Source organism: Ursus americanus, chromosome 11 (assembly GCF_024610735.1).
Source record: "Ursus americanus isolate L20-20 chromosome 11, mUrsAme1.1.p, whole genome shotgun sequence".
Taxonomy (NCBI): domain Eukaryota; kingdom Metazoa; phylum Chordata; class Mammalia; order Carnivora; family Ursidae; genus Ursus; species Ursus americanus.
In genome coordinates, this window is record NC_142137.1 from 25,151,299 (window position 1) to 25,164,335 (window position 13,037).

General features: G+C 37.0%; 1 protein-coding gene across 2 annotated transcripts in view; it reads right to left on the reverse strand.

The window, feature by feature from the left end:
• Positions 1-578: 578 nt before the first annotated feature.
• Positions 579-13,037, reverse strand: part of SEC63 (SEC63 protein translocation regulator) — a 70,199-nt gene continuing 57,740 nt past the window's right edge. For both annotated transcript variants that reach the window (XM_087865362.1, XM_045806947.2), the window contains 3 exons: positions 11,607-11,705; positions 2,862-2,966; positions 579-1,650 (listed from right to left, as the gene is read on the reverse strand). In XM_087865362.1, coding sequence (XP_087721488.1) covers positions 1,507-1,650; positions 2,862-2,966; positions 11,607-11,705 — 348 coding nt within the window. In that variant the 3' untranslated portion in view covers positions 579-1,506. The remainder of the gene's footprint in view (positions 1,651-2,861; positions 2,967-11,606; positions 11,706-13,037) is intronic.

Below are 13,037 nucleotides of genomic sequence, written 5' to 3' on the forward strand. Positions count from 1 at the left end.
CTCACTAACACCTTTACCAAAAAAAAAAAAAAAGTGATGGAATTTCCAGTGAAGAAACTTGCTTTGAGTATATTATAGAAATCATATCCTAAATTTAGAACCAGAAAAACCATTTGTGTTTTTGGTAATTTTCAAATTTTATTTCCAACTACTGCAGTAACAAAATACCAGTGATAATTCTGCATGGAATGTGGCAACCTTTTAAATCAATAAGGTCACAAGTAAGTATTCCAACAGTACTTTGGCCTACAGAGATTTTTATAGGAGAGGATTATTACAATCAGTCCTATAATATTACAGACATATGCTTCCTCAGTATCTCGTAATAAAAATATTCATTTTACCTCCATGATTCATCATGTATACATTTCTACTCTTTATAAGCACTATCCTTCTGGGTTGTAACGTGTGAGGGGGAAATTCCTCCCACACATGGGTTTTTCTATACCATACAGAAGTGGCGATCACTTCAGCAGTAATGGACATTATTAAATTTTTAGTTGAAAATAAAAGAGTGAATTATCCTATTATATCCTTTCTCTGGAAGTAAAAAGACACACACCATTACAAACATAAAATGAGTCGAACTTCTATTTTATTGACAGGAGTCCAAAATGAGTACAAAAAAATGCCTCCTTTGCATGTTATGTATTTTTTTTCCTTAAAAGGCTTCTGAGTCAGGTAGATTAAAAGCTAAGAATGTATTTCAGCTTTTATAGAGAACCTTTTAAAAAAGGTTTAATAACATGAGTCACCAACGTCAGAGAACATATGGTCCCACAATCATTTTTAGACCTATAGCTTATAAAAAGAATTAGATCCTGCACTGATCTGCTAAAATAGAGGCTTAAAAATGTTTTAAGCCATTGAAAGCCATTTTTATCATCTGTCTGATAACTCTGGGCAATTAAGAAAAGGAAAATCTCCAAATGTAGCCGTCTATATTATGTGGAATGTGACAGAATGCCAACTTACGACCGAGACAGGTAAAAATAAAAAGTTTAAAGCTATGAATGGAGCTGTTATAGTCTTGTATCACTGCAAAATGTCAATAAATGAATGACTGAGCTTATCAAAAGAGTAAAACTCGAGCAGATGTTACTTAAAACATATGTGTGGTATTTATCGTATTTTAATGTTTGCTGAAAACTAAAGCTAAACAAAAATTGCTCACTTATAGATTGGTTTTCATGTACCTTTACTTTTACTGGGACCATAAATTGATCAGATAATACATAGCCCACACTTCTGGAACAGTTATAACAAAGGGTTTATTATCATTTGCCGATGAAATAAATGCACCATCCCACATTTGAAAGGCTGTAACGAGCCTTAAGCGTTTCTCAGACTGTACCAAGGCATCACCATTGCCTAGTTATATTATGCACCCATTTCTAGTAAAGAACTAACAGCTCCCTCAACATCAGTTCTGCACTGTTTCTGGTTTATTAGACACTTCCAAAATAGCAGAAACTTCCAAATACTGTGGTCCATTCATAGTACTGCTTAGTCATCACCTTCCTCCTCTTCTTCCTCCTCCTCGAAGCTATCTTCAAAGCCCTCGCTGTCCTCCTGGTCTTCATCCCCCTCTATTGCTGTATCCCACTGTGGGTGATTTTCTGGTACAGGCTTAGCCTCATGAACTTCCAACTATAAAGAAGAATTAAATGCAGAAATTTTGGGAGGAAAAATGGAGGAAATATCTGATAAAGAAAACGTTTTCTTTGACCACAGCAATTATACAGAAATAGACTTTATGGCTGTTAATTCTAAGTTTAACACATTTATTTACAATAGACATTCATCCCAGAAATAAAAAGGTAATCTATTAACATGCAAATGTAGTTAAATTTCTAATATTGTTTAACATCTTAATTCTATAGAAGCTATACTATTTATTCCGTATAATGAAAGATTAATAATTGTGATTCTTGGGGTGCCTGGGTGGCTCAGGCAGTTAAGCATCTGCCTTAGGCTTAGTCCTGGGATTGAGTCCTATGCCAGGCTCTCTGCTCAGCAGGGAGCCTGCTTCTCCCTCTCCCCCGCCTGTGCATCCTTTCTCTCTCTCTGACAAATAAATAAATAAAATCTTAAAAAAATAATAATTGTGATTCTTGAGCAAGCACACTGAGTTATGCCTTAGTAAGCCTTATGTCTTAATACGTCTGCTGAGAGAAGAAAAACTCAAGTGTGACTTTCAAAAAGGTCTTTTGCAGCCCCCATACTCATGAAGTAAAATGCTATAGACAATAGAAAGAAATGCGGTACCCTCATGGGAACAACCAGGCCTGCCTTTCCCAGTTCCCTTTACTTTGGGACCCCAGTACACAGTGCAACAACACTTCAGCACAATGTTTACACAAAAGAAGGCCTTTTATAAAAACCTCAAGTGAAACTGGTAAGCACTGACAGGAACGTGCTTCAAATGACACTTACACAAAGTGTATAAGATGATAAAAAAAAAAAATTAATCTCAGAAATTAATAAACACTCCAACAGAATCTGTGGGAAAATACATGTACTTTTCTTAAAAAAAAAAAAAAAAAGAACCCAATTGGTGAGGCCCTGTAAAGTCATAATTATAGCACAGTAAGAGTATCACTTAAGTAATTTATATTTAACATTCTAAGTCATTCTAATAATTTATATTCAAGGTTCTCTTTAAAGAAGTATGCTCCTTTAACTCAACAACTTAAGTTTATTATTGAAAGAGCAGACCACTGAGTGTATCATATACAAAGTATGAGAAAACATCTTTTTCCCTCTGTTACTCTACATTTCAGAACTAGAAATGCTTTCCTAGTATATTATGAACTTATTTAAAAAGGCAACCATATTTATTCTAGAGTCACTATTCTTACCTTTAAGGGTTTAATCTGATCCAAACCCATATAGGAGTCTGATCTCAGAAACACTGTATACTGATAATTTCCAGGCTTGCCTGGTGCAGGAAACTTCAGTTCTACCTAGAAGAAAAAAAAACAGCACTTAAAATCCGTATTTTGAGAAATGGAAGAAACAACATTATCTAGATCTTTTATATTCTTTAATAATAAACTAGTAAATGTGTTTCCCTGAGTTCTATGAGCCATTCTAGAAAATTATCAGACACAAGGAGGGGATCATGGGAACACCAATTCATAGCCAGCTGGTGAGAAGTACAGGTGATAACTTGAGACTTGCAATGGCATCTGAAGCACATTGGGGGGGGGGGTGGTCTTACGGAACTGAGCTCTTACCCTGTGGGATCTGATGCTAACTCCGGATAAACAGTGCCAGCACTGAGTTAAGTTGCAGGACACTCAGCTGGTGTGACAGAGAATTCCCTGCTGTGGGGAAAAACCCACACACCTGGTGTCAAAAGTGTTGTGAGTGTGACAGTTATGTGAGTAAATGAGAAACACACAGGAGAAGTGAGTCTTTCCCTAACAAAACAAATGAATAAACAAATAAAAAAACAGAATCTGACCTATAAATACAGAGAAGAAACTGATGGTTGCCAGAGGGAATGTTGGGGGCAGGGGGTGAGGGGATGAGCAAAATGGGTGAAGGGGAGTGGGAAATATAGGCTTCCAGTTATGGACTGAATGATTCATGTAAACAAAAGGTACAGCATAGAAAATATCGTCAGTAATATCGTAGTAGCATTGTATGGTGACAGACAGGAGCTATACTCATTGTGAACACAGTATAACATCTATAGAAGTTGAATCACTGTTATATACCTGAAATTAATGTAACATTGTATGTCAGCTATACTCAAATAAAAAACATACGTCAACTACACTCAAATAAAATTTTTAAAAATATGCCCAGGCCTTAAAAGGTTCTCAAGAAGATACTTATTTTCTATTAAATCATAAACTTCATATACAAAGAGTTACAAACTCTTAAAAATTTCAATTCCAGGGAAAGGAAGATGGCAGGGGAGTAGGAGGACCCTAAGGCTCACATCATACCATGAATACAACTAGATAACTATCAAATCATCCTAAATACCCCAGACATCGAACTGAAGACTGCCAGAACAAACTCCACAGCAAAGGGCTGTGAGGAGAGAGAGGAGAGGCCATGTCGAAGAAGGTAGGAAGTGTGGAGACACGTTTGGAAGAGAAATGGATGTCATGGCCACTGTGGTAGGGAGGGAGCTGCAGCTAAGGGCAAGAGACAAACTAGCACACAGGGGAGTAGACGGGGAAAAGGAATTCCTGTAGCAACTGGCTTGGAAAGCAAGAGGGCCCAAATTTCGTGAGTTCTTGCAACCAGCAGGGCTTAAGGCCTGGAGTTTTAAATGTCAGCATGCTTGGCTCTGGGAGAGCTCAGATGGCACTAGGGCTGCTCTTAGAGAAAAGGCAGGGCAAACAGTCCATGGACATACAGCATGGAAACAGTGACCTGAAAAGTGCATGGGGCACACTGTGGGGAGGGTATTTGCTCATCTCAGAGGGTATCACAGAGAGACAGTGTTCACAGAGAGACCCCTGGCTGGGGCCATTACCCCCACCCCCACCCCTCAGCATAAGACAGGGCCACCTGCAGGAAGCAGCAAAGTGCTGATACTCACTACCTCACTTGCTTACACCAAGCCCCCAACAACTGCATGCCAGTGGAACCACCCCTCCCAGTCACACCTGCCTCAGTCCCAGCACAGTGGGCCCCAAGTTTGGCAGGGCCTCAGTTCCCACAGTGGTGGCAACAGGACTCGTTCCACAAGTAGACCAGAACACACCTAGTTAAAACTCACCACATTCAGGCCAGGGACCAAATACTGCCCACCAACAGGCAAAGGGACCCTCTGCAGACAACTGGCCTGAAAGATAAAGCAGCCAGAACACAAAAGCAAAGCCCACACGGCACACGCTGGAGACACTCTCTGAAGCACCAGGCCCTAGGGAACAAGGGACACTACACTGCAGAGCATTAAGAACCCCCTCTAGATAAAGCCATTATTCTCAAGAACAGGAGACACAGCTGACTTCCCTACAAAGAGAAACAGGCACAGAGACTTAAAATGAAGACAGAGGAATCTCTCCCCAAATGAAAGAACAGGACAAGGCCACGGCAGGAGATCTAAGCAAAACAGACATAAGTAACATGCCTAATAGAGAACCTAATGCAATGCTCATAAGGATACTCACTGGGCTTGAGTAAAGAGTGGAGGACATCAGTGACACCATTAACACAGAGATAAGGAAAAATACAGCAGAGATAAGGAGCTCAATAAACAAAATGAGGCACACTTGATGGAATGAATGGCAGGGTGGAAGAAGCAGAGGAACACATTAATAACCCAGGAGACTAAAGAAAACAAAACAACAGATCAATGAAACCAAGAGTTGGTTCTTAAAAAAAAAAAAAATCAATAAAACCGATAAACCTCTACCTAGTTATCAAGAAAAAAAGAGAAAAGACACAAATAAATAAAATCACAAAAGAGAGAGGAGAAATAACCACCACCACCAGAGAAATACAATTATAAGAGATTATTATGAAAAACTATATGCCAACAAACTGGACAACCCGGAAGAAATGGATAAATTCCTAGAAACATATAACCTACCAAAACTAAAACAGGAAGAAATAGAAAACTTGAACAGCATGATAACCAGCAAATTGAATCAGTAATCACAAAACTTCCAAAAAACAAAAGTCCAGGACCAGATGGCTTCACAGGAGAACTCTACCAAACATTTAAAGAAGAGTTAATACCTATTCTCAAACCATTCCAAAAAATAGAAAAGGAAGGAAAACTTTCAAATTCATTCTATGAGGACAGCATTACCCTCATATCAAAACCAAATAAAAATAACACAAAAAAAGAAAACTACAGGCCAATAACCCTTATGAAAAGAGATGCAAAAATCCTCAATAAAATACTAGCAAATGAATCCAACAATACATTAAAAAAATCATTCACCATGATGAAGTGGGATTTATTCTTGGGTTGCAAGGTTGGTTCAAAATGCACAAATCAATGTGATACATCACATCAATAAGAGAAAGGATAAAAATCATATGATCATTCCAATAGACACAGAATGTCATCCAATAGACAAGCCCTGTGTTGGGCTCCATGCTGGGTGTGGAGCCTACTTAAAACAAAACAAAACAAAACAAAACCAAAAACACCCTCAGTTAAGTAAGTGTAGAGGGAACACATCTCAACATAATAAAGGCCATCCATGGGGCGCCTGGGTGGCAGAGCGGTTAAGCGTCTGCCTTTGGCTCAGGGCATGATCCCAACGTTATGGGATCGAGCCCCACATCAGGCTCCTCTGCTGTGAGCCTGCTTCTTCCTCTCCCACTCCCCCTGCTTGTGTTCCCTCTCTCGCTGGCTGTCTCTATCTCTGTTGAATAAATAAATAAAATCTTTAAAAAATAAAAAAATAAAGGCCATCCATATATGCAAAACCTCAGTGCTAGCATCATCCTCAGTGGGGTAAAACTGACAGCCTTTCCCCTAAGGTAAAGAACAAGGCAAGGATGTCCACTCTCACCACTTTTATTCAACATAGTACTGGAAGTCCTAGCCACAGCAATCAGACAACAGAAAGAAATAAAAGGCATCCCAACTGGTAAGAAAGAAATAAAAGACATCCAAATCGGTCAGAAAGAAAGAAATCTTTCAGTATGTGCAGATCACATGATACTATACACAGAAAACCCAAACAACTCCACCAAAAAACTGCGAGAACTCATAAAGTCTCGGGCTACAAAATCAATGTATAGAAATCTGTTACATTTCTATAAACCAATAATGAAGCAGCAGAAAGAGAAATTAAGGAATCAATCCCATTTACAATTGTACCAAAAACAGTAAGATACCTAGGAATAAATCTAACTAAAGAGGTTTATTCCTGTACTCTGAAAACTATAAAACACTGATGAAAGAAGCTGAAGACACAAAGAAATGGAAAGACATTCGGGCTCATGGACTGGAAGAACAAATATTGTTAAAATGTCTATATTACCCAAAGCAATCTACACATTCAATGCAATACCTACCAAAACACCAACAGCATTTTTCCAGAACCGGAACAAATAATCCTAAAATTTGCATGGAACCACAAAAGATCCTGAATAGTCAAAGTTATGTTGAAAAAGAAAAGCAAAGCTGGAGGCATCACAATTCCAGAGTTCAAGTTATTAAAAAACTGAAGTTATCAAAACAGTATGGTGCTGGCACAAAAACAGACACATAGAACAATGGAACAGAACAGAAAATCCGGAAATTAAACCCACAATTGTATGATCAATTAATCTTCAACAAAGCAGGAAAGACTATCTGGTGGGAAAAAGACAGTCTCTTCAACAAATGGTTTTAGGAAAACTGGACAGCAACATGCCCAGAAGAACCTGGACCACTTTCTTACACCATATATAAAAATAAGTTCAAATGGATTAAAGACCTAAATATGAGACTTGAAACCACAAAAATCCTAGAAGACAGGCAATATCTTCTTTGTCACTGGCCATTTCAACTCTTTTCTAGATATGTTTCCTGAGGCAAGGGAAACAAAAGCAAAAATAAACTATTGGGACATTATCACAATAAAAAAAGCTTCTGCACAGTGAACAGTCAACAAAACCTATGGAATGGGAGAAGATATATGCAAATGATATCTCTGATAAAGGGTTAGTATCCAGTGGGGCCCCTGGGTGGTTCAAGTGGTTGAGTGTCCAACTCTACATTTTGGCTCAGATCATGCTCTCAGGGTCATGGGACTGAGCTCTGTGTCAGGCTCCTCACTCAAACAGGAATCTGCTTCTCTCCCTTTCCCTCTGCCCCTCCTCCTGCTCTCTCACCCTCTCTCTCTCTCTTAAATCTTCAAAAAAAGGGGTTAGTATCCAAATATATAAAGAACTTATAAAACTCAATACCAAAAAAACAAGTAATCCAATTAAATGGGCAGAAGACATGAACAGACATTTCTTCAAAAGACATACACGTGGCCAACAGACACATGAAAAAATCCTTAACATGACTTATCAGGGACACACAGGTCAAAACTACGAGATATCATCTCACACCTGTGAGAATGGCTAAAATAAAAAACACAAGAAACAACCAGTGTTGGCAAGGATGTGAAGAAAACAGAACCCTCTTGCACTGCTGGTGGGGAATGCAAACTGGTGCAGCCAATGAAAAAAACAGCACTGAGGTTCTTCAAAAAGTCAAAAACAGAAGTACCCTATGATCCAGCAATCTCATTACTGGGTATTTACCCAAAACGTACAAAAAACACTAATTCAGGGGCACCTGGATGGCTAGTCAGTTGAGCATCCAACTCTTGGTTTCGGCTCGCGTCATGGTCTCAGGATCGTAGGATTAAGCCCCAGGTTGGGCTCTGTGCTCAATGGGGAGTCTGCTTGAAATTCTCTCTCCCTCTCCCTATGCCCCTCCCTCTGCTCTTCCTCTCTGTAAAATAAATAAATCTTAAAAAAAAAAAAAAACCCACTAACTCAAGGAGATACATGCACTCCTATGTTTATAGCACCATTATTTACAATTGCCAAATTATGGAAGCAGACCAAATATCCACCAACCAATGAATGGATAAAGATGTGGTATATACATAAAATGGACTATTCAGCCATAAAAAAAGAATGAAATCTTGCCATTTGCAATGACATGGATGGAGCTAGAGAGTATTATGCTAAGTGAAATAAATCAGTCAGAGGGAGACAAACTGTAAGATTTCACTCATATGTGAAATTTAAGGAACAAATGAGCAAAGGGGGTGAGAGAGAGAGAGAGAGAGAGAGACTACTGAAGAAACAGACACTCGACTATAGAGAACCAATGGTTACCAGAGGGGAGGTGGGCAGGGAATGGGTGAAAAAGGTGATGGGGATTAAGAAGTGCACTTGTGATAAGCACCAGTGATTAAAATAAAAACTTATAGAAAAAGTTTCGTTTCCACTTAGACAAAGAAAGAATAAGTTATTAAGATGGCATTTGGATGTTCTGGTGATCTGCCCCCAATCTCCAAAATCCAGATTTTGTAGGTAAGATTATATATTAAAACAAACAAACTAGGAAAAAGAAACTAGAAACATGGGAATAGCATTTTTTAAAATTAATCTCATAGTTTGACCTAAGTATACCACAAAACCCAGAAATCATAAAAGAAAAAATTATTAAATCACACTACCAAAAAAACCCAAATAAATAATGTTTGTATTTCTGCTTGGAAAAAACAACTGTAATAGTAAAACAAACTGGGGAGCAATATTTGCAACAAATACCACGAAGAGATAATATTTACAAGAACAATTCCCAAAACCAATGAAAAGACCAAAAACCCAACAAAAATGAACAATGGTCACAAATAGACATAAAAAGAAGTACAATTCAAATACACTGAAAGATGTTCAGTTTCACTCTTAAGAGAGATACAAAATTTAAACTACACTGAGTATAACCAGCACCGTAAAAAGTGATTCAGGCAAGAATCATCAATGTGTACTAAAATGAGTGGATAAAAGACTAGTACAGAACAAGATACTAACAGTGCCCAAGAATTGCCCAAAAGATTAGAGGAAAAAAATACCTTTTATAGTAGAGAAAAGCCTTACTTAAATGTTCAACCATGGTATCACTAATGTGGGGCAACTGATATACTGTGCCCCATAAGAAGATTCTATCACTTATGTAGTATTTCTGCCAAAATATATTTAAGATGAATATAATCATGAGTAACCAATGAGACAAAATAAAACTGAAGGATATTCTACAAAATGTTTGGCCTGGACTCTTCAAAGATATTGATGGCATGAAAAATTTAAAACAAAAACATCAAGAAGAGTTCTAGAATAAAGAAGAATGACAACCAAATGCAATGCATGATCCTTGAATGGATCCTGAATTTAAAAAAAAAAAACAAAAACTGTAACAGACATTAGTGAAATATTTAAGGAAATCTGAATATGGACTGCACATTAGATAAATACTGTGTGAATGTTAAATTTCCTGAATATAGTAATTTTATTGTGCTTATGTAGGAGACAGCCCTTGTTCGTAGGACATGTTTAAGAATTTAGGGTTACAATGTCATGATGTCTATAGGCACACATGCAGAGAAAGATATTAAATTATCTTAAACATAAGGCAAAATGTTAATTGATCAGTGCAGATGAAGGATCTACGGGAGGTTCATGATAGCGTGCTTGCAACATTTTTATAGGTTTGAAACTTTTTAAAAGATCAGAGGGAAAAAAAAACACTAAGATGCCATTTTCACCTTTCTGATTAGCAGTGACATTCAAAATGTCTGATACACTGAGAGATAAAGGGCATTCTTAAAACATTCATTCTCCCTATGGAGAAATAAGTATCTAGCGATGCCTACCCAAATTACAAATATACACAGCCTCTGATTAATTCTAACTCTGTATCCTGTAAATATGTTTGTACATGTGCAAAAATCCTGTAAATATGTTTGTACATGTGCAAAATGAGGTTATTCACTGCAGCAAAAGAAATAATTTGGAAGTCCATTAAATTGTCGAGTGCTAAATAAATAACCACATAAGAGTATCATACAGCTGTAAAAACAAATGAGGAAGGTTTTTCTATAATAACTTGGAACAAATTCCAAGTTACATCATTGAGAGAAAAAGGTAAGGTGTATGCTGTTTTATAGGTAAAACCAGAGAAAATACACATGTGTATTTGCTTGTAATTTACATACAGTATCACATGAAGAATACATAAAAATCTGATAACATTGACGGCCTCCAGGAAGGTAAAGGGGTGACTAAGACACAGGGATGTTTCAATGGGTGCACTTTTGTATATCTTCTGAAATATTAACTAGGTGAATTTATTATCTGTTCAAAACTAGGTAAAACTGAAATTTTAAAAAATAGTAATAAAACTGCTCTACCCAAGAAATACCCTTAAGTTAGCACTAACTCTAAGTGTCAAATAAACAACAACAAACTACTTATACATTTACTACTTGGTTATAAAGGGGGGGAAAATACTTCTGGATTAAAAATCAACATCACAGAACTATCCTGAAATTCTAAAAAACCTTGCTCTTGTCTACCAAATCCAGGCAGAAAGAACCTTTCTAGAGAAGCAGCATGAAAAAAAATCAAGAAAAACAAGATAAACAGATAAAATATGTTCATAACAATGATATATTAGTGATGTCATTAACAATGAATAATGCCATGTAATCAAAAATTCCATTCTAAAAATCTAATTACCAGTTCTTAAATTTGTTTTTAAGACCAAAGATATTTATCTTAGCACTAATCCAATGAGGATAAAAATCATAAATCTTTGTAAAATATAATTAAATTCTGGACAGGAGAACAAAAGGCATATGTTCTTGGAACTAACAGTGAAAACTCCCAAAAATAAGTTGAAAACAAGTTTTTAACACTGATCAAGTTGCCTACCTTTAACAATACTGTATAAATGTCCAGTCAGCTACTCCCAAAACACCAGAGAACAGTTATAAAATGTGCCTTAACAAATAAAATACAATAAGCCAAATATGATAAACTGATTTCTAATAAAGACTTTATGAAGCAGCATGATGGTGAGATGCCATATATTTGTAAAAACTGAAATAATATTGTTGGATAATTACCTCTTCTGTATCTTTTAGTGTACACACATGATATGGCATAGATATTAACGTCTGTTCCTTCCTATCTGCAATATAAAGCCACCACCATTCTTGTTTTTCCTGCAAAAGAAAAAAAAAAAAAGAGTTTATGTTTTCAGAAGGAACTAGAGAAACTGTTTTGCCTTGTCTCCTTTTAGAGGTATTGTTCTGGTTTTATCATTGCAGTATTTCCAGCACAGAGACAGTGCCTGGTACAAAATAGATATTTAATATTTACTGAACAAATAAATCATTCTTAACCATTTGTAGATCTGCTGTCCAAAAGAATTCTGCATGTAATTTGGGGGTTTCAAATGGCCCCTTAAAAAACCCTAATGATGGGCCTCTGTATAAAAACCCCTGTATTAACCTTAAATGACAAAAGATAGCCTAAAAAATAAGACATTATAAACTACTACAATATCATCTAGCAAATAATCTTAGTAATCTTACCTAGTAATAAGCAAAAGCCAGAAAGTAGGAGTGGAAGGGACTTGGACAACCGAATCAGAAATCATTAAAACATATTACTCATAAGAGAGCATCTCAGATTTAAGAGTCTCTCTATACCTTTCACTGCACACGATTTTAATAAGTGCAGCATTTTTAGTACCACCTCATAAAAGATTAGGAATAGAAAAAGAGCTCAGTAAAGAAACTGCCACCAGGGGCACCTGGGTGGCTCAGTCGTTAAGCGTCTGCCTTTGGCTCAGGTCATGATCCCAAGATCCTGGGATAGAGCCTCACATCAGCCACCACCCCCACCCCCCACATCAGCCCCGCATTGGGGCTCCCTGCTCAGCGGGAAGCCTGTTTCTCCCCGCCACACCCCCTGCTTTTTTTCCCTCCTTCGCTGTCAAATAAATAAATAAATAAATTCTTTAAAAAAAATAAGAAAAAGAAAAAGAAACTGCCACCAGAATGTACAATGACAGCAGGAAGAATTGACAGGAGACAGAAAAGTATTTAAAAAAAAAAAGAAAAGGCAGCCCAAGCAGTCCGGAACCACCAAGCTTCAGTGCGCTCAGCGAGTAGTCCTGTACAGGACACATCAGTAACTGCTTAGTCACCTCTTGGTATCCACTGCTTAAGAACTGGTCAGGGAAGAAAGCTTTCTAAAAAGGCTTAAAGAAAAATGTTTTGGAGCTAAAAAATAAAACAAACTCTAAGATATTCTAAATACTCAACCAAAACAATACTAGACTGTTCTAAATTTTCAATTATCCAAAAGAAAGTTAAAAAAAAATAACTTGTTACTGAAAACAGTATCATAGGGAAAATGTCTTTTTAAGCAAAAATCACTTGCACTTTCTATTTTATTTTAACCACAAGACATTAAAATTTGATTATCTTTCTAAGAATGCTACACTAAGGTCAACTAAAAACTCTTGTAAACTACAAAGCACTACAACA